General features: G+C 36.2%; 4 protein-coding genes across 4 annotated transcripts; 1 reads left to right on the plus strand and 3 right to left on the minus strand.

Annotated features, from left to right (window-relative positions):
* Positions 1 to 755: 755 nt before the first annotated feature.
* On the minus strand, positions 756 to 6,217 carry LOC111497296 (coatomer subunit delta-like). Its single transcript, XM_023148060.1, has 12 exons — positions 6,038 to 6,217; positions 5,398 to 5,466; positions 4,772 to 4,811; positions 4,327 to 4,550; positions 3,473 to 3,715; positions 3,173 to 3,353; positions 2,664 to 2,971; positions 2,125 to 2,320; positions 1,890 to 2,043; positions 1,443 to 1,505; positions 1,251 to 1,347; positions 756 to 1,015 (listed from the first exon to the last, which is right to left on the minus strand). The coding sequence occupies exons 2-12, from the start codon at positions 5,398 to 5,400 to the stop codon at positions 926 to 928; spliced, it is 1,599 nt and encodes a 532-aa protein (XP_023003828.1). The 5' UTR covers positions 5,401 to 5,466; positions 6,038 to 6,217; the 3' UTR covers positions 756 to 925.
* Positions 6,218 to 7,176: 959 nt separating this feature from the next.
* On the minus strand, positions 7,177 to 8,782 carry LOC111497405 (probable polyol transporter 4). The gene is made up of 2 exons (XM_023148191.1): positions 8,651 to 8,782; positions 7,177 to 8,564 (listed from the first exon to the last, which is right to left on the minus strand). Exons 1-2 carry the CDS (start codon positions 8,664 to 8,666, stop codon positions 7,177 to 7,179), a joined length of 1,404 nt encoding a protein of 467 aa, XP_023003959.1. The 5' UTR covers positions 8,667 to 8,782.
* A 1,375-nt stretch (positions 8,783 to 10,157) lies between these two features.
* On the plus strand, positions 10,158 to 11,053 carry LOC111497297 (TMV resistance protein N-like). The gene is made up of 2 exons (XM_023148061.1): positions 10,158 to 10,704; positions 10,778 to 11,053. Exons 1-2 carry the CDS (start codon positions 10,181 to 10,183, stop codon positions 10,842 to 10,844), a joined length of 591 nt encoding a protein of 196 aa, XP_023003829.1. The 5' UTR covers positions 10,158 to 10,180; the 3' UTR covers positions 10,845 to 11,053.
* Positions 11,054 to 11,589: 536 nt separating this feature from the next.
* LOC111497293 (helicase-like transcription factor CHR28) lies at positions 11,590 to 20,664 on the minus strand. Its single transcript, XM_023148057.1, has 11 exons — positions 20,167 to 20,664; positions 19,330 to 19,420; positions 17,570 to 18,744; positions 16,673 to 16,744; positions 16,488 to 16,565; positions 15,495 to 16,398; positions 14,902 to 15,032; positions 14,553 to 14,774; positions 13,256 to 13,873; positions 12,905 to 13,114; positions 11,590 to 12,162 (listed from the first exon to the last, which is right to left on the minus strand). Exons 1-11 carry the CDS (start codon positions 20,296 to 20,298, stop codon positions 12,058 to 12,060), a joined length of 3,738 nt encoding a protein of 1,245 aa, XP_023003825.1. The 5' UTR covers positions 20,299 to 20,664; the 3' UTR covers positions 11,590 to 12,057.
* Between the last annotated feature and the right edge of the window lie 1,343 nt (positions 20,665 to 22,007).

The raw sequence follows: 22,007 nt of genomic DNA on the forward strand, positions 1-22,007 counted from the left end.
CTTAAGGGGCAAGTATTGTAATAAACCAGCTGTCCAGGGGCCTAACTGAAAAGAAAATCAACTTATGGGGCGGAATGTGAATTTAGTCCATTTGCTTTTATGGCCTGGGGGGATGTTGGAGTTTAGTTCTACGTTTTTAATAATTAAATAATTTCAGACATAGGTCAATGGGCTACTTACTAATGAGCTCATATTATAATGTCTTCTTTTGGCTCATAAATTCTTTTTTTTTTTTTTTTTTTTGGCTTCCCAAATTATTAATATTATTATCATACTTTCTGAGAAAATAGATTAAAGCTAAATCTAATTAGATCATCCCATTTATTTTGGGATTTTTAATTATTTTTAAGGCACCTTCTAAAGTAATAGCAAATTAGAGTTCTTTTAATTAGTAATTTAAAGAACAAAAAAACATTTTAAAAATTATTTTTCTACCCAAATAAAGATTTTTGGAAATTGAGATAAATTTGGAGTCCCAAATCCTATCCAAATCAAGTCAAAATTGCAAGGAAGAGACTTGGGGACGAGGTGATGAGTTTCAGATTTTAGTTCGTGGGTAAGGGAATTGATAATCTCGGTGCTAATCAAGGAAGGGGATGAAAATTAATAAATAAATAAAAATCTGAACCGGAATGGACCGGCTGGCAGTTCCACTCGGATTCAGCGGTTTTGGTTGTAAGCCCTAGGCAATACAATCTTCTTTGGAAAGAAAGAATATATATATATATATACGTAAATAGAGAGAGATGCATATATAAATATAAAAGTAACTGGATGAATGAAATTAATAATGACCGTTGCGAGTTTTGAATAGATTCCAAAAACAGTATAAAAAAAGAAAAAGAAAAAGAGAGTAAAACAGATCAAATCACTAAATTTCTCAATGCAAAATGTCGGGAAAAAGGTAATACAAAGACATCACCAATCACACAACTTGGTAATTTTCCGTAATCAACTGTGTTCTCTGAGCATATTTGGGAGGAGCACCGCCCTTGAGAGGCAGAATGTTGACAACCTGCGACAATGAAATTTACAAACCAACGTTCAGGAAATGCAGATGGAAGTCAAATAAAGATGAGAATGAGAGAGTGGTCCAAATCTTATTTTTGCTTTTCCAGGATAAAGATGATGTGAAATGACGTGAATGAGAGAATAAGGATCGCTAGTTCGGATAGCAGTCTAATAGGAGTAATTATAAAAAGTGATGACAATGGTTATTCAGAAATTTCAAGTGAGGGCAGAACAAGTACCTTCACGTCGCTAAATGTGCTAGTTGCTGAAAACCGGACAGAAATGGGGAAAAATACCGATGAATCTGCTGGAGGAACAACGAACTCCATAGATCCACTGTCAAAAGGATACGATAAATAACAAACATCGGCATGCAATTATAACAGGGTAACAACGTCTAGTAGGGAGAGAAGATTTCAGAAACTACATACCTGCGGTTTGAGTTATCAATGAGAACTATGGACCACTCCAAGACAGAATTCCTGGAATCATACCTGCATGTTGAGCAAAAACGAGTTAATCAATAGGAAAGGGACTGAGCAAAAGTGGGTTCAAATTGAAAAGGAGAGTGATTTGGAACGGCTTCATTGTAATCATGTAATTCATATATTCAAAAAACTCGCAGTCAGTTTTGCCGTTCCAAATGTTCTCAACATTAAAAATTGTTTGAGAAGAATTTATCAACTTTTTTCTTGTTGCCATGTCCCATTTTTTTAAGCATGAACAAGCTTTTGAAAATTATTTTAATCAAACGAGTTTTAAAAGGCCAACGAGGACAGTCCCCTTTCAAATAAAGAATTTATGTATGTTATGATTGAATGTCAATGAAAGAACAAAATCAGACAAAAACTTGAAAGAGTAAATATCAATCTATATACCTCCATTCTCCATCAATCTGCCTTACACTAGGTGCCTCACGAAGAGCAGGAAGAGGCACTGAGATGACAACATTTCGCAGGTCAAACATTGATGAAGCCTCGTATTCAATGCTGACATAAGTTTCATTTCCAGAAACAGAGGGCCAGCAGTTGACTGCAACAACAAAAGCCTAATCAATATAGTTTTTTTAAAAAATATGTAATTAAAAATTATATGAGAAGGACTTGAACTCACTTGTTAATGGTACCATTGATTCATCAGTACTTTGCATTCTCCACTTCAAGAGACCAACTCCAGCCTCACTGCCTTGACCCGTAGGAAATGGTCTGTTAGGGTCCTTCAGGCCTAGAATGTTTTCATTGGAAAATAACTCTTTGCTCATGTTAGGGTGAGTTTTGAAAAGGATGCCAGGGTTCCCACCATTCTCAATCTGAAAGCAAGGCATAAAGAATCAAGATAGTGAAACAAAGAACAAACCAGCTTTGCAAATCAAATAATAACATTATAAGAGCAATTTCCGAGAAAAAGTAAGTGCCTGAGAGGTGGCTCAAAATATTATACAAACAAATTGAGACAAAAAACTGTGGCAAGTTCCAAAGTCGTGAACTATCAAATGATCAAAACCTTTTAGCTTCCTACACATGGAGAAGTTGTCGTGTCTATAATACAGTATCCTTAAAATGCACTATCAAATGATCAAAACCTTTTAGCTTCCTACACATGGAGAAGTTGTCGTGTCTATAATACAGTATCCTTAAAATGCACCAAAGTACCTGAACTTGAATGTGTGCATCTTCTTGGTTAAGAATTTGAAGGGACAGTGTTCCCTGAAGGTCAAAGTTACTGACTCCACCATCTCGTTTAAGGGACACATTGAGTTTCTCCTCAACGGATAGAGTAACAGGATCAGTTGGGGGTGGGACAGCAGATCTAGATGGACCAACTTTTGGCTGTACATCTTCAACTATTACTTCACCTTCTGCCTTCAAAGATTCCAAGAATTGATTTGTCCTTTGCGATTTACCAAGCTGCATGCCAAGGCCTTTAGGAGGAGCAATAGCAGATGAAGGTGGATGGCCGCCTAAAAACAGACATAGAAGGTAGAATGGTAAGTGTTCACTTAACACAAAGACAATCTTTATTGGCCATAAAATATGTCATCAATAACTAAAAAGTAATTATGACAGTGTCTACAGTGCGAGTGCGAGGACCAGTGCCTGCTACAAATAATATGCGATACAAACTAACAACTCATCATAGAACATTTTAAACAAGAAGTAACCTTTAGGCTTGCTAGAAAAGGACTCCACATCACCACCCAATCCAAAACCAGAACTGCTACCAAAACCACCTCCTCCTCCACCTGATGATATGCCCATGTCACCGAAGCTATTATCAATCTTTCCTGATCCCATAGACTGTAGAGACATAAAGCCTCCTTTATCACCCCTATTCTTTTCAATCTGCAATATATGACAAGAAAGAACAATTACCAAATTGATTTTAATTTTTCAGAAAATGATTTCTTAAATGAGTATTTCAGTTGGGAAGAAAAAATGACGCAGGGTATGTAAAAAAATACCTTGCTTTTGTCAATCTCACTTGCTTTCCGCTTCATGACATCCTTAGTTTCATTGATTTTGCTCTGCAGTACCAACTTGTGCAACTTCTCTTCGTGACTCTCCATCTCACAGTATTGCTTAACCTGTGCAACAGTCACATTTTCCTTGTGCCCAAGAGAAATAACCTCATCGAAAGCAAAAATCAAATCGAAAGCTGTTTTGCAGATTCCCTCTTCATCCATAGAGAGTGAATATTCAGGTACCTAGAATCATTTAAGGACTCCAGCATAGCTCCATTCTCAGCATTTTCAACAAAAACATTTGTACAGAACTATCTTACTAGAAACTTTTCCATGCGGTAGGGAACATACATTAATAAAGAGATAATGGAACTCTGCGTGTTCCCATATCACATGAATATGCTAACAAAACCCTCATACATACACACGTATGAGGGTGTACACATACACGCATTAGAGGGCACAACTATTGTCAGGGAAATATTCTTATAAAGAAATGGGAAAACAGATGACCTTATCAGAACAGGCTTGATTTTGTTTCATATAAAATGAACTGAATAAAATTTTATTTTCCTTTGCAGTTTATTAACTTGATAAGTAATAGAGTTCCTCTTTTCATTTATATAATGCATCAGCAATGAGGATTTAATAAATGCCCGCTTTGTTTTAGGATATGCAAAATTTACTAGTTCCCTTCAAATGTACTACTAATTCAAAATCAAGATCACCAAGAAGTTTAAAGAACAAAAGAAATTATAGAAGAATCACGTTTGGAAGCTAACAGACCAAAATTCAACACAAGATCAGCTTTAAAAGTGTCAGGAATATCTAAAAGCCATCTCAAAAAAGGATACGAGCTTAGAAAGGAGCCTTAAAGTGTCCAAATCTTCAAGGATGTTACTCTGTTTATTTGTTACAAGAAGCAAGTATAGAGCTTCTATTGGCTGGTAAACATAGCGAACGTTTTCTGTCTCCACATATGTATGCTGCTTTCCAGTTCCAACCAACTTGGGAAAAGCAGCAAGAAGGCCCTCAATTCTGATTCGAGACATATCGACAAACTGTCTAGAAACCAGAACTGCAAAAATAATATCAGATAAGGGTTAGTAGGAGAGAAAATTTGAACCAAAACCAAAAATTGATCAGAAATGTGTGTTTGTGTGCGTGTAAGAGAGAGGCAAATGAGTATAAAGTGTAAAATCCTAACAATGAAAACCATCTATATGAAAGAGAAAGTTCAAATATTTTTTACAATAGGGGGCTTGAAGAAAGCAAAGAATGGGAGAAGGAAATACTAACCTTTGCCGGACTTGCTAACAATGGAAGCAGCAAGAACAACCTATAGAACATATATAATTTTTGTCAAAAGAAATAAGGGGGCAGGAGCAAAGATAAAGCCTAGAAACCCACTTGAAAGTCAAAAGGACGCCACCACAAAAAAGTAAATCAAGAAATAATGCAATAAAAGTTATAATAAAATCTAGCTATGTACAAGTTTAAAAGACATTGCTAATGATCTTCATGAGCAAGATGCTCGTGCTAGTTACTATCACAATTCCTATAGTAAATGAAAGGGTGCATATCAGATTCAGTGACACCAGGTAAATATATATGTATCAAGAACCATTAATCTCAAACCCTCAGTATTTTCTGAATGGCACAGTAAAAGTTAGAAACCATTAATCTTAATTATTTACAACAAAGAAAATTCTGAGGATATATAACATTATATCCAAACAAAATGCATAGGATAGCATAGCTGAAGGACGCTCACTGTTCATGAACTCCAAATTGTTAAAAACAGAAAAGCACTTGGAACCGAATTAATGGGAAGGCAAAAGGAAGGGGGGGAACATATAGTGAATTTAGATAAGAACGTGAATAAAAAGAGACAACAAATGGTTAGGAAACAACAATGCATTTACCATTTTTTATGATGTAAACACAAACCAACAACCACTGACTTCAGATGGGAGAGATTTTGTCCTCCGCACCTATAAACGAAACTTTGTTAGTCGAACACTTATTAGAAAGAAAAAAATTACCTCAAAAGTTTAATCGTAAATGTGTGGAACGATTAAAGCGCACGAAATATGAAATCATAGAACACCTTCATGTAGAATGCATAAAAAAAGTCCGTTCAACATTATTTCCCCTAAATCTTTAACCATTTCCATGATATCTATTTCACTCCACTTCAAACTCTATTGCTACGGAAGACTTAGACCGCAGAAACTCTTTTGAGGTCAGGTCAAAATTCGCAGGGGATGGGGGAGGGGAAGAAGAAGAAGTAAGGGATCTGAAGCAGAAACTCTCATTATTCCCACAAACTACTGCAATAACAAATTAAGAGTCAAAACCATAGAGCCAATTCAGAGAAAAGCCAAAAATTCACACATTACAGCAGATCCAAGTCAGAAAACATATAATATACAGATTATATCGGCAAGAAAAGCAACAAAAACCCCGCGCAAAATCCAGATCCATCTTACGAAATTCAAAAACCAGTACTAGAATTCAATGCCGAGAGGGAGATAAACAACAAACAGTTAGAGATATTCAAACCAGGAGAGAGTGATTCAAGAGCCGAATAGAGAGTGATTGAATGAGCTTGATCACCGATAGGTAACGCGGGAGAGAGATCTGAATCGTGGAGCGCTGAGGAAGGGCAGACTGTGAATTAAGATGCCCGAAACGTATTTCGACGCTAAGTTTCTTATTGAATTTTATTTTTGTTTTTTCAAAATAAGTTTTTTGTAAGGGTAATTCGTAATTGCCTACTATTATTTCATTCTCTTGTTCAATTGGAATATATTTTTTAATTATTCAACTTAGGTCGGGTCATAGATTATTACGTGTAACTTTCTCCATGTCTGTCACTACTTCTCAACATTTCGAAAAGTTTAAGGTTTGTATACTTCTCACCATTCACCAATTTCCCTAGCAGATATTATTTTTTTTTATGGACTTCCCCTCAAATTTTTTTCCACATTGTTATGAGATGTTTCGTTACGGGATCCTACAATCCACCCTTCTTATATTCCAACGTTTTCGTCGGCTCACCGTCCCGTGTATAACTCAGATACCATTTGTAACAAGCAATATTATTCTTTTTAAGTTTTTCCTTTCAAGCTTCCCCGCAAAGTTTTTAAAACGAGGTTTCCACACCCCTGTAATGAATATTTTGTTCCTTCCATGGCGTGGGATCTCACACTTTATTTTAATAAATAATAATAACTATTTGATTTCTAAAAATTGTGAACATGGGAAGTTTTTCTTTTTTTTTTTTTTTTTTTTTTTTAATTTAGTTAGATAAGATAAGATATCCTCGATAATTATATCTTTAGATATTTTATCCTATAATATATATTTTTAAAAAATATAAATTTTTCTATTTATTTTATTTATAAAAAGAAAATGAAGCCATATCTTATACCTATTGGTATAACTTTTTTTAATTTAGTTGGATAAAATATTTTCAGCATGAAAGTCANAATCCTTTAATTATTTTTAAAATTATTCAAGAAATAATAATATCACAAAGGGAAGAAATATTGAAATGTCAACTAAATTTAACTAAAAATTTCTGTCATAATCATATCTATAATTTTTTTTTTCTTTAAAAAGATGATAAAATACCTTATCACAAAAAATAAAAAAATAAAAAAAATTAAACCTAAGAATTTTAGAATTAAATAAGAAATTTAGGTGTGGGTCAAGGTCAAATCCTGTTCCTGCACTAGTCTCTCCATGTCACCCATCTCTACCATTCCGACCTTCTGTTCCCCTCCGCCCTTCTGGAAAACCATTTCAATCTGTTCCAACGACTTCCCCTTCGTCTCCGGAATACATTTGTGAACGAAAACAACCGACACCAGAGAAATCAACGAGAACACAAAGAACGTTCCAGCCACCGTGATCGTGTGCGACACCGACAGGAACGACATGGTGATCAACCCGCTGCTCACTCGGCTCCCCACCGCTCCGAGTGCCGACGCTTGGGCTCGCAGCCTCAGGGGGAAAATCTCGGACGACAACACCCAACACACCGGACCTATCCCGACCGAGAAGAAAGCCACATTCCCACATACTGCCAACATCGCCAAAACAATCCCAAATTCTCCATGATCCAAAACCCCCAAAGTCATACTCAGACAAAACAAGCACGCTGTCATCCCGACTGTGCTTAAATAAAGCAGAGGCTTCCTTCCCACTCTGTCAATTAAAAAAATAGCAACCAAAATGAACATGGTCTTCGTGAATCCGACCGCGACAGTTGCTGCCAGAAGCTTGGAGTTGCTTTGAATCCCAGCTTCTTTGAAGATTGTGGGGCTGTAATACACCGTTGCATCAATGCCTGTAATCTGTTGGAAGCATTGGATCCCACAGCCTGCTATCAACATTCGCTTCACCGTAGGCGTGGGGCTCAAGATATCATGCCAAACGCCTTTTGATTCATACTTATTGGCACTCCCAATTGCTGCAGCTTTTTGAATATCCATCAATCTTTGCTCTACATCCATACCCATCTCGTTTGTTTTCAATAGAACAATTCTAGCCTCCTCGAGTCTGTTCTGCATCACTAACCAACGGGGAGATTCAGGAATCCTTAAAAGAGTGAAACCAAGCAAAACTGAAGGGATTATTCCCACGCCAAGCATGACCCTCCAGCTGATATGAACAGGGAGTCCCGAGAAGACATAGTTCGAAATGTAACCAAGAAGGATTCCAAAGTTTATGGAGATCTCAGGGAAAGATGTCAGGGATCCTCTGGAAGCAGGGGGGGATATCTCAGCAATATATACCGGGGCAATCATGACACCGAAACCGACACCGACACCGGAGAGGAGTCGGCCGAGAATTAAGAAGCTGAAAGAAGGAGCAAGAGCCATGATTGCAGCCCCTGCCTGGAAGACAATAGCAGCAAAAGCAATGGTCCATTTTCTGCCGATGGCGTCTGATGTTTTTCCACCTGCTAAGCTTCCAAACAACGAAATTATGCTCAAAATTCCCATAAGAACTTCTTCTTGGACTTCGGTGATTTTCAGATCCTCTTGAATGAAGATTATTGCTCCGCTCATAACACCAACATCTGGGTTTTGATTGAAATTAGAGTTGCATTAAACAACGAACAAGAACAATGAAATAAACAGAGAGAGATAGAGAAGGGGAACAGACCATATCCCAAAAGCATGGAATTAAGAGACGCAAACACGGCACATGTAAAAACATATCTTCGACTATCGTGGAAATCATCATTGGTTGTAGACAACGAAATTTGTTTCTTCCCATCTTCTTGGAACCCGACCAAACCCATCTCTCTGATGAGAACAAATCGTGGAATACCTTAAAAAAAACTAATAAAAAGATTCAATTTTTACACCAATTTTCATCCTCGCATGGAGCGACCGCTTTTGACCGTTGCTTTTTTGTACGGCGCTCTTTTCTCTCTTCTTCGATTCCTGACGCCACCTTAAACCGACGAACGTAAACGGTTCTATTTTATTTATTAAAAAAAAAATCCTTTTTATTATTTACCCTCCCCTCGAGATGGTATGATATTGTCTCCCCCTTCGAGATAGTATGATATTGTCCACTTTGAATATAAGCTCTCATGTCTTTACTTTAAGCTTCTCCAAAAGACCTCATCCGGATGGAGTTATATTCCTCACATATAAATCGATGATCATTCCTTAAATTAGCCTATGTGGGACTTTTATCATCCAACATATATAAAAATAATCTATCGACATAGATTATCTCCGAAATTTTGAGTGAGATCACTTTTGGTCATTTATGTTAAATTTATATCGATAAGTTTAATTATTAATTAATTGATGTCACTGATTTTTCATCAATAATAAATTAAAAGGATTGGATTATATTGAAATTAATTGGTAAGTAATAAAATCTCAAGAGTACACGTGTTTAATATCTAGGGACTAAAGGAACAACTAAATTCAAAATGGAAGGGTAAAATCGTAACATATTAAAGTCTAAGAACGAAATTAAAACTAAACTAAAAAATGGGATAAAGATATAATATTTTGAAAAATAATATTTAAGGATCCATGAAATAAACATTTAATAAAAAATTAAAACGCTACGAAAACATTACAACTAAAATTCACGTTTGAAAAATCAATACTATTAAATATAGTAAAATATGACGAAAATTCTATAATACACTTTTAGACTCCGATCTAACCGTTTCTATAGTCAACCAGCTCACTCACACCATCATCATCGGTCAATATTCAGATCTCACCTATAAGAATGGAAAAATATCACGAGTGAATATATATATACTCGGTAAGTAGCTCGCTATTGCTTGTACAACACTCACATACACAACTAAAATAAGATAATAATAATAATAATAATAATAAAAAGTGAAATTACCATATTACCCCTCAAGTTGAAATTTTCCTTATTTTCAGGTTATTTTGTTTTTGGTTTCTCCTTTTTCCAGATTTTCGTTTCTTTTCCTTGTCTGTTTTCTTTTATTTTTATTTCTTTCTTATTTAAATTGTTTTGTATAAAAACAAACTCCATATATAATTTGGATTCTTCACTTTGTTCACATGATTTTCCTTTTCTTTCTTTGGATTTTCTTTTTAAAAAAGAAAAATAGAAAAAGTATGAAAATTATTATTTCCTATATATAAAAAATCCAAATTGCATGCATTCCACTAGAGAGGGAGAGAGATGGAGATGCAACGCTCAATACTAGCGAAGGCCAAGCACGCCTGCGCCAAACTTTCAAGTGTTTACAACAAGGGCAGCATGATAAAATTGAGCGAAAGGCAAGTCATTTCAACCAAAAACCAACCCCCATTTGACGTCTTCATCAGCTACCGTGGAACCGATACAAGACGGACCATCGCCGGACTGTTGTACGATCACCTCTCCCACGTGGGGCAGCTGCGCCCATTTCTCGACTACAAATCCTTGTCCCCCGGCGACAACATCATGGACAAAATCAGCGCCGCCGTCAAAACCTGCAGAGTGGGATTGCCAGTTTTCTCGCCACGGTATTGTGAGTCTTATTACTGCCTCTACGAGCTGGCTCTTATGTACCGAACCAGCAAGTGTATTGTGCCCATTTTTTGCGATATGAAGCCCTCACAGCTCCGAGTTCCCAGTGATAGAAGCTCTACGCTCCAGTGCTTCGCTTGGGCCCTTGATGAAGCTAAGGAGACTGTTGGCCTATCTTTCGATTCTACAAATGGGTCTGATTTTTTTTTCTTTTCTTTTGTTCATAAGAAAAGAATTTTGTCCTGATTTTGTTTGTTTGGCATGCAGAGATTGGTCGGAGCTGCTAACCAATGCTTCAGATGCAGTGAGGAAGATGTTGGAGGGCAGTGAATAATAATGATGATCCATGCTTAAGGACATCAAAAACCTTTCTTCATATTTTTTTCATTCGACAAGTCTATTAGATTTTAATGAAACAGCAGAAATCAATAAGTATACACACAGATAGTTTGTGATTGTGGCTCTGGGACGGATTGTAAGGCAGAACAGAGTAAGAAAATGGCCATGCAGCCTCCTGATATGACAGGATGAATCGTTTGTCTTTGTTTGTGTCTACAATAAGAGGTTCTGCTATCAGTATGTTCGCTTCTTCGTTTGCAAACGTAACAAAAACTGGGTTTCAAATTTCATCAAAATCTATACTGCGACTTCATCATCGATTCATCAAAATCTGTCTTGAAATCATAGCCAAATCTACAAAATACTTCTACCCAAGAATCGAAATAGTTACCAAAACAGATTGAACAATTGAAATGCCTTGATTCCATGAATATCCAATCTCTTCTGTTGCACCATAGCCCACTGAGGAACACCCAAGACCTGAAATTGGCACTTTCTTTACGATGGGTTTCATCTTTCTTAAGAAAATATTCGAGATTTTAAATAAATAACGAAAACTCTACCGTTTGGTTTGGTCGACGGCGACACAGCCAGCATAGAGGCTAAAGCTCACGTTTGGCTGCCCGCCCAGGCAATTTCTCAGGACTTTGTGGCAAACCTTGTGATTTAGGCTATGGGAATTTAGGATAAGGAATTGAAATGAACAAGGCCTGAATTCAGCCCTTTCAATCAAACAGTGCTTTCAATCAAACTAATACTACTATTAATACAAGGATGATGATACTCAAGAACACAAAATAATACTATATCTATATCTTTACAATTGGAAAATAAAAGAGTGTTTTAACAGATTTAATTTTCTTTCCTTTCTATAAATTTCTAATCTTTACAGCCTGTGGAATACACTCAGGGAAGGGGATGCAAAGAGAGTGTCACAAAGGGAAGGGATCATCAAATTGTGAGCGAGTGAGAAAAGAATCAGTGGGTAAAAATGGAATTTAAAGATTTCTATAAATGCTATTCACAAATCTTCTTCTGGCAAAAGGAGCTGGGTCGTCAAATCCTCTGGTCAAGATGATGTAAATATGGTGGGGCAACTTACTTCCTAAAGTTAAAGCCAGCCTTCACCACCCAAAACTTGATATGATATGTGCATATGATGTTAGCCTAAATCAGCCAATACCAAAGAATGATCGTATAATCTATCATCACATCATAAAAAGGTAGTTCAGGTCTTCTACTGTGAGACGAGTTTGTCGACCGCCCGCTTCATCTTCTCCAAATGCAGATGAAACCATCTCTCTTTTCTTTTGCTGCATTCATAACACGAGTTTCCTGATTATTAACTTGTGCAACAATGGGCATAGAGATTAATTTCATGTAAGATAACACACAAAAGAACATTTCTAAAGAATTTAAAGATTCCTCGACATTCTGTTGACAAGTCATATGATGTTATTGCCCCAACCATTTCTCAAGAATGTGGTTGTGCATACACAAATATGGGTGCAAACACCCGGCCAATTAGGTTGGACATAATTTTTTTAGACAGAAATATTGTCCAACCTAAGTAGCATATATACGACACAAATACAGACACAATGATCAGTTGTCTTTTAAGAAAAATGCATCCCCCTGAATACCCTTTTATCATTCTCAATGAAAGATCAATTTCTCATAGAAATAAATTAAAATATGAACTTTTAAAATATATATACCATGTTTACACTATAATATGACAACAACTATAATATGACACGCGCCTATTGTGTTAGCAAGTGTTCATTACATGCCTAACAAATGTGTGGAGTGCCCAGTACGTGTCTAACATGTACTGGGAGTGTCCAACTCTATGCGTGAGACACGAGCACGTTACCCAAACAAAGTGTCATTCACTTCTTAGGTCCCAATTTTAGGTGCGAAAAAATCAATCCCTTTAATTTATTTGGTTGCACCGCACACTTAACTACACAACTGCATGAGTAAGACTGGATTTAGATCAATCCAGAAAAGCTTCTCAAATAAATAATTAAAAGTGAACCAGATGATCGGTACCTGAAGTGCTAAAATACGATCCTCAACGGTATCTCTTACAGTCAATCTCAACACTTTAACAGTACGGGTTTGCCCAATTCGATGTGCTCTATCAATTGCTTGATCTTCAGTTGTAGGATTCCACCAGAGGTCCAACAGAAGAACATGGCAGGCAACAATCATGTTTAGGCCAAGGCTAGCAGCTTTCAAAGACATAATCATAACAGACACCTATTATATGGAAAGGGAAGTTACTGAACCAAATTTATCAACATGTAAAACTAGTAAAGTAAACATGCAGTATTCCTATCACTACGGAAACGAAATTATGAAATTTATGAAAATACTGAAGCATAGCATCATTTGACAAACCTCCGGAAGATTGTTAAAATCCTTTACTGCTTTATCTCTAGCAAGTACTGACATAGTACCATCAAGCCTTCTGTACTGAATAGAGGAGTTCTTGAGACATGCTTCCAGCAAGTCTAACATTCCCGTCCACTGAGAAAATACTATAGCTTTCTCTCCATTCATTTTAATTGGTTCACAAGAGCTTTTGTTTGTAGCTGAATCCTGACACCCAGGAATCTCTGGATGCATTTCTGTGGACGGAGCATCGGTCGATTTTTCACTGGCTAAATCAGGAGCAAGTTGGACAGGGCTGTTTCTTGAAGAGGATTCCTTAGGTTTAGCTAATGACATGAGAACCTCAAGAGCAGCTTTAATTTTAGAAGACTCGTAAGTATCTGATGAGGAGGGCTCCACAGAGTCACCAAAAGTAGAACCAGAGCCAACCACAGAATTATTCTCACCAAGCTGGTCGGATTGAGAAATGGAGAATGAGGACTTGGAAAATAATGACGATGCACTAAGACGAACTTTGCATCCCGCTGTAGGACACTGGGTGTCGTCACCAGAGAGGTGTTCCAAAATGCATTGCTTGCAGAAAACATGACCACATTCTGAGACAACCGCATCTTCAGGTGGATCCTACAGAATCCCAGAAGTTTGAGTAAAAAAAAGGTATCGCTTATCGCTTACCAGATAAAGGAAAGGTTAGCAGGAAAACAAAGAGAACCTTGAGATATAAGCATTGTGTTCGCATTTAGCAAAGGTGAGGTAAATATGTTCATGAGGTGCAAGTAAAAAAGAACGGTAAAGATACAGCTCTTTCTTCACCTTGCCCGTTTCAAATATATAGATCAACATAGGAAAATCCAAAAAGCTTTTAACCAGGAATGAAAACTTCTGGTTAAAATAATGAGAAGATAAAAGTGGAATTGCAAAAGTGTCAGAAATGACGAAGACACAAAAGGAAACCAAAAAGCTCCTTTTCACATGAGTATTATAATGTAAACATGTCATACATCTCTTACATTATTAGAAAGCATCATGCAGAGCCCAAGCGGAGGTTTTTGAGGTGAGAAAGCCACATATTGAACAACAATAGTACAGAGTATCTCAATTTATGTTCAACAATTAAAAGAGCTAAAAGGTGGCATTAAATTTCATGCTTTGTAATTAGTATATTAAGCAAAAGATAACCAAAGCTGTTCAATTATTTTCTTCATTGTGGTACTTAATTGACATGCACTAAACCATGTTAACATACAGTAAAAGTCCACGAGAAAATTTCACATAAAAAATAATAAATGGGCAGATGATATACATTACAGATGCCACAAATAGCCAATGATGCTTCCAAACAACTCAGTAGGTAAATCTGTTTATCCCGAGGAAGCTTCTTGGCCACATCAACTGAAGATCTCCATAAAGATTTGGAGTCGTAAGGTTTAACGAGAAGAGGGTGATCACAAGCTTGTCGAAGGCGCAAAAGCATCAATAAGATGTTAACATAATTTTGTTTAACAGTTCCGGCTGCTGCATATTCCTGGATAAGATTCTTACTTAGTAATGATAGAAAGGAGCAAGAGGTAATGAGATATTGTTAACTGAAGTTCCATGCATACAAGGAATACAAAACACAATATAAATAATTCCTTTTGAAAAAAACATACTTCATACTGAGCCCTTGAGTCAGCCTCCAACTTAGAGTAGAAATCACGTTCTTCCTCAGTAAAATCCACTTTCTTTAGTTCCACTTGTTTAGGTGGCAACGTAACAATGGGTTGCCCATCAAGAAGTGTGCCTAAACCACAAGTACCATAGAGCGATTCAAGTAAAAATTGGTAAGCTCATATAACACTAAAAAATTCGTGCAAATGCAAAGAAAACAAAGTTTTCCATGATTCAAGAGCACCATCAAGTTATTTCCATTTTAAAATATTTTTTTTAAAAAAAAATGCCTGTATGTACAACTGGAGAATTTCCCAAACATCAGCAAGGCACCAAAAATCAGAAAGGCAATTAACTATATTATAATCTATAAAATTAATGAAGAGGCCACGTAAATCAAACCATAGCCAAGGAGAGATCCTCCCACCCTAAAGGAAAAATATAAATCCAGTTCTTCAGTCAAGTTTAAAAGTAGCGATAAGAAAAAAAAAAGTGTTGTGAACTTTTGAAGAAAACCAAAGACAACGCATTATTGTATTTAATTCCAAACTTGAACTGCATGTAATTGATAAACAGAAGTTTCAAACAATCTCACCTTTTGTGCGACGTAACATTATTGTCTTTAAAATGGCTTGAAGTTTCTTGTACCCTTTGGATGGATTCTTGTTGATTGGCACCTTAATTGATAAACAAAATGACTTATATGCAGCATAGGGATCATATTTGAGAAACCTAAAATAGCTATAAAGATCATCAATAGCATTTTGAATAGGAGTTCCTGACAAGCACCATCTACGTTTTGCTCGCAGACCCCAGCAGGCCCTTGCAACCTGTGTCTTGTGATTCTTTATACTCTGTGCCTCATCCAGTACAACTCGGAACCATCTCACTTTTGCAAGAGGGCGGGCAACTGACTCAAATGTTTCATTATCCATTCCCTTCTTGTTTTTTGAATGTTTCTTATCAGAACCAGAGAAGTTTTTCCTTTTCTTGCTTGAAGGAAATTGCATGGGTAGAGTATCTTGATCCTCTGTATTGTGTTTCTCATCATCCTCCTCATCAACAGCAGACTGTTTCGGTACCTCCATGCTCACAATTGAGTAGGTTGTTAGAACAACATCATATTTGGCCAGCTCACAAGGGTCCTTGGTTCGATTACTTCCATGGTATACAAGCACAGACAGATTAGCTTTACTAGAAACCTTATTATGCAATTCATCAGCCCATTGCCTCAACACACTTGTTGGAGAAACAACAAGAGTTCCAGCTGCTGGCCTTCCTTTCGCTTGTACTGAAGTGTTCTTGCATATTGTTGCATTTTTACATGGTGAAACTTGATGAGAGAATTCTTGTTTTGGTCTATCATGCTCAGAAAGTATATCATCATCTTCATCCAAATTTAAAGTTTCCAACTCATGTCTAACATTAGGGCAAGAAATAATAGGAGGAGGCCTTTCCGTTAGTATTAGAGCAATCGTTGATATTGTTTTCCCCAATCCCTGCAAGTGACTCACCGTTTTCAGTACAGAGGAGAAAATAAAATTTCATGTTACCTCATAGATATTAAACAAACTCTAAGAGATGAAACCTGATCATCAGCAAGAATCCCCCCTGCGCAGGGCATACTAGATGTCTCCTTCTGAACCATCCATGACAAAGCAATTCTCTGTCCAAATATCAGATAAAGTTAATAATAAAACAACTTATTATAAAATGTATATATATATGTATATGCAGATAAGGAAAGGCTGTGTTGATAAAAGAACAAAGAACCTGATGCCTTAATAGAGGAACTTCTAAAGCGCCATCAGGTGGACTAGTTTCTGATTTTGGCTGAGAAAGATCCTGCAAAGCTCGATAACCTGAGTCTTATCAACTTCTCCGTCATATAAACAAACTCATCAGAGAATGATGCAGAACTACATTGAAGTCTTAACTTTTACTATAAGAATACCAACCCAAAATACAAACAAGAAAGTACACAACAACAATAGATACAGTGAGAATGACATATAATAATTAACTACAAGATTTGTGTCTGCGTTGCAAGATCAAATCACAGTAGTTGCAAAGAATAAATCGACTGCAGGTCACCCTTGTAAGTGACCATTAAATATATGCTTTATTTGTCTGAAAAACAGGAAGAAGAATGGGTACGAAATCAGCATGTCTGCTTCCTCCAAAAGGTCACGTGTTAGAAACTTCACACCCACATTTGTGTTATAACATTAAAAAAAATTAACAATATATGTGTCCAGGGCATAACTCCCAAGCATCTGCTAGCCTAACCTAAATACTGTTTAGCATCTAAGGGGGAAATTATGAAACTATTGAACAAAGCCATGACCGGATATCATCTTCCTATTTGCCTTTTTACAATGAAACACCTTCGTTGATTGATGAAATCACAAAAGAGGGGGTCCCAAACAATTACATTATTCAGCTGCAGATTGTTTTCTTCTGATTAAACCTGCTTCGAACAACGTACTTCCACACTTTTCAGCATTGTAGAGGATCCATTAAAAAGTATTTAAGAAAATCAACAATAGAGGAAACAAGTTTGAGTGAGCAATTGTTTAAAAACTCTAGGAATAGATTTTCATTTACATTCAAGGACATTGTTTCCACACATGTTACGATTTGCAGAAACAAAAACTAAACAGGACTAACCTGTAATGCAACTTTTAAGATGTCCATATCTTTTGCCTTATGTCTCATGCTTCCTAATCCCACATAAGTGGAAGAACCACTGACTACAGAACAACCTTGTGAAGCAACAAACGAGTTTCCAACCATAAGAGATCGGTTTGACGGGGCTGGATGACTCATATCTTCAATTATACAGATATCTGGATCATCCTCCACATGGGCCTTCTCTATCAAATTACTGTGAGTTGATTCAGGGCTGACTTGTGGGTGATCTATATGACCCTTACATATAGTCAATTTACGATCTCCAACATCCTTGATTAAAACCAAAGGCTGATTGCTTAAATTAGATGAATGACCATTGGGAGAATATTGGTCAGTTATATATAAATTCTGGTACCTGCAATCACTGGAGGGTCTACTGGATGTTCCACAAACTGTATCTTCCGAATGAAAAGTTCTTTCAGATGGAAGAAACATGTTTTCCTCCTTGATAGATTGCCATGGGCCACTACTTGATTCAACCAGTGAATCCATCGTTTCATCCTTCAATTGATTAACAAGTTCTTTGCAGGAAGAATTCAACTCAGTTGACATTGGAAGCCCCAATGCTGCCTGATTAATATGAACCTCATCAGCATGAAACGTACAGTTTCCATCCAATGATGAAATGAAGTTTCCACTTTCACAATTCTGATTCCATCCCTTTACATTTGAATAAGCATCAAGAATTATTAAATCCTTTGAGACAGACTCTCTTGATACAGATTTATGATCAGCAGTGCCCTGCGCATACAAATTCATTGTATTGCTTGAGCACAGGCTATTGGATGGAAAATCTCCTCCATGCATCATGTTGATCGTCATTCCCCCATTGCCAGAAACAACTTGAGAATCAAAATCACTTGGAAAAAAGTACTGAGAAGAATCTAAAAACGGTTGCTCGACTATACTCATCCAGTGTGGCATGTCTGAATAAGGGTCAGTCAAGTCAGTAACAAAGTCAAAACTTTGGTTCATAGAGGACTCATTAGGAATCACTTCTTTTGAAGTATGCTCCACATCAAACGAAGGCAACTCCACTGAAGCACTTGAATTATTTTCTGAGGATCTCAAGATTTCAGTGCCCTTTTCATCCAAACTGCCATGATTTCTCAAAGTTACATCTATATCTTCCGTGAAACCATGAGATATATCTGCAATTGTCAAAACAACATATCAAGATGAAAATGCCAGCTTCTGATAACGAGACCAACTGCAAAAGCAATAACTGATAGTAAACACTTAACTTTTCTATAGATAATATAGTTTTGGTATGTTGGTTCTAGTAATATTTTGAACCTCTTTCTTTGTAACAATTTGATTCATTTCTCACCCTCTAAAAGCCAAGGGCTTATCAACACATTTCTATTTTCCTTTAAAAAAAAAAAAAAAAGACACCAAATTGCTACAAAGAAAGGGTCGAGTCGAAACAGTGAGTCAAATTACAAAGATGTTAATAGATTTAACCTTATCCCCACCATAGAGTAAGAATTCATATCCTATCAAAAGCAAAATTCGACTGGAGGTTAACCCAAACCCTTTGTAGCTACTATAGGTGCACCTTTCGGTGTATAACACCTAAAACCCAATCTAGCCAGGGATGGAGGTAAACATGAAATAAAAGTAATAATTCCTTAAAGGTAATGACATCCTACTGGTTTGAGCATTAGAGGAAGGACAAAATCTCTCTTTATACAAGAAGAAAGAATAGTACCAATGTGATATTCATTCATACTAACCGTTCTTCAGTTGGGAATTTTCTTGGTTGGAAGCATCAAAACGTGGTTGGCCAGTCGATACATTATTTGGCGACAAGTCCTCTGGCGGATTCTGGGATAATCATAAACAAGTAACCAAGAGAAAGTTTCTCGTGAGAAATAATGTATGGATTATGCAGGTAATCTGTGAGAATATAGAACATGGAAGTTTAAAATATCTACCAATATACCATACCCTTTATTGTCCCCGTATTTCAATTCTACTTTCATCTATGTCGAGTTTAAAAATTAATTAAAGAACGGTCCATAAAGAGACTAAGTTCTTCGCTCTTTTAACAAATTCCAATGAAATAAACGAAACAAAGACGACAGTTTTACAACACCATATCTCGATTTTATTTCATTCATTTGATGCGAGATGTCAAGTGACCCGGCGGACAGAGTGACTCTTAGCATTCCAAGAATAGCTGAATTGACATGATTGCACCCAACTGACTTCGGAAAATTCGAGGTTGCTTAACTTAAAAACATTACCTAAGCGGCGTCGCTCTGCCCACAGTATAGTAATCCAAACGAGTGAGAAAGATAAAGGTTTAACTAGTGCTTTCTCCTTTATTCCACCACATGTAAATATAAACGTTGCTCTGTAATATGAACTTAACACGTTTTCTCTGAATTTTTGGGTGAATCAGCAGTTAGCACTGATCATAGGCTTAAAGCACCAACTAATTCTAAGGGATTCCAACCAAGAGGGGGAATTGCAACTGTTACTACAGTTTCCCTAAAATCCAAGACCTCTAATCTCAATTCAGAAAAGGAAAACCCTTATTTTCCTACAACCACCAGCAACAAACCTACCTGCGAAGGATCCAGATCCTCGTTCAGCATATGAAACAACGCTTCATAGTCAATAGACGTGTCCCCACCGAAATCATCAGCACCATACTGTAGGGGAAAATTAGAACCCTCATCCGCCATCAACATGATCATAAAAACCAACAACCACAGCCGACCAAGCTTTAATATCCAGCCACCGAATCCAAAGCAAAACAGACGACGACCCTTTATAATCCTAAAACCTCGTGGGCGAGGGCCGCTTCATCCAGTCACCCGAAATCACCAGGAACTACAGAAGGAGATGGATTCATTTACTACAAGGAAGTAAGATTCAGAGAAACTTCCGGTGAGACTTTTCCTCCACAGTTTGGAATGGAGTATAAAGAGAGAACAAGAGGAGAAGGAAGAGAAGACAAAGTCGCGGATCGAATCGTAAAGACCACGGATTTCGTAATTTTAAATAGCCTTTGTGAAATAGTGCGAAATTTGAGGACTATTTCCCGGATTTTCAAGCTGACATTAATAATTTTCTTCTTCCTTTTTTCTTTTTTTTTTTTTCAAGGCGGAGTCTGAAACTTTGAAAAGCCGTGTGCGAACTAAATAAAACACCGCACTCCAGATTCTTTTCCTTTTCCTTTTTCTTTTTCTTTTTTTATTATTATTATTATTTTTTTTTTTTTAAATTAGCCCTCGCGCCTTCCCATCCATAAACGGCGAAGATAACGGTAACAAATATTCCTACCAAAAGTGGGTGGGGGTTCTTTCCTTTGGATTTATGCCTCATTCATGCATGCCGCACGCTACTTTCTTTTTTTTCTTTTTCTTTTTTATTTAATATCTATTATATAATATTGATTATTGTACATTTATATATAAAATTGTCCAACTAAAAAAATGTCCACAAGTTTAGGTGTCCAAATAAATCGATCATTTGTTAACGTTCATTTATTGTATATTAATAATACAAAGAGTGTCAAAGTTCGAAAAGCCCTAAGCCTATTATGATTAAGCACTCGTCTATTACTCGACTCGAGTTCGTACGTTATTTTTTCAACGTGCACATGGAACTCTTTAATAAATTTTATTTGATTGTTGAACCGAAATAAAAAGAGGATATTGTATTTGCTTTTAAAGGAACGAAAATTTGACATAGTGTTTATAAATATAATTTTCATAATCTGATTAATAAAGGACATGCAACAAGTTTTATTAATATTTATATTATTTGCCAAGTATGTCTAATTAAAATAACACATGTAATCTTTTTAGAATATTTAATATTGATAAAAACTATAAATTAATCCATGTGAAATAATAATTGTAAACTTATAGTTGGGAAAGTCAATTATTAGAAATACATATATTATTCATAGTCTTAAATATGCATCCAATATAATGGCAATTATTTGAATTGGGAAGTCAATTATTTTTTTTAAAAAATCTAAATAATTTAAGCTATTATCCATTTGATTTCATACTCAGCTTGCTCTATCATTGTAAAATAATAATAAATAAAATAAGGATATAATGAATATTATAATTAAGGGAAGACGTCTAAATCAGTTTTATTTAATATGCAAGAGATCATATGAACCAATCGTGAAATCCATGTGTTAAAGAGAGAAATAAAACATTAATTATAAGCGTGTAAAAATTTATTCTTAGTAGACTTTGAGGGGAAATCCTCAATGTGACATCAGTTGCGTTTTTAAAATATTGAGGAATAATCTGAAAGGGTAAACTCAAATGTGACAATATTTACTGTCGGTGGGCTTGAAACTATTACATGTGAACAAAAAGCTAAAGGAGGATAATATCTGCTAGTAGTGGTTTGAGCTGTTATAAATAGTATAAGAGACAGA

The sequence above is a fragment of the Cucurbita maxima genome, unplaced genomic scaffold, assembly GCF_002738345.1.
Source record: "Cucurbita maxima cultivar Rimu unplaced genomic scaffold, Cmax_1.0 Cma_Scf00023, whole genome shotgun sequence".
Classification (NCBI taxonomy): domain Eukaryota; kingdom Viridiplantae; phylum Streptophyta; class Magnoliopsida; order Cucurbitales; family Cucurbitaceae; genus Cucurbita; species Cucurbita maxima.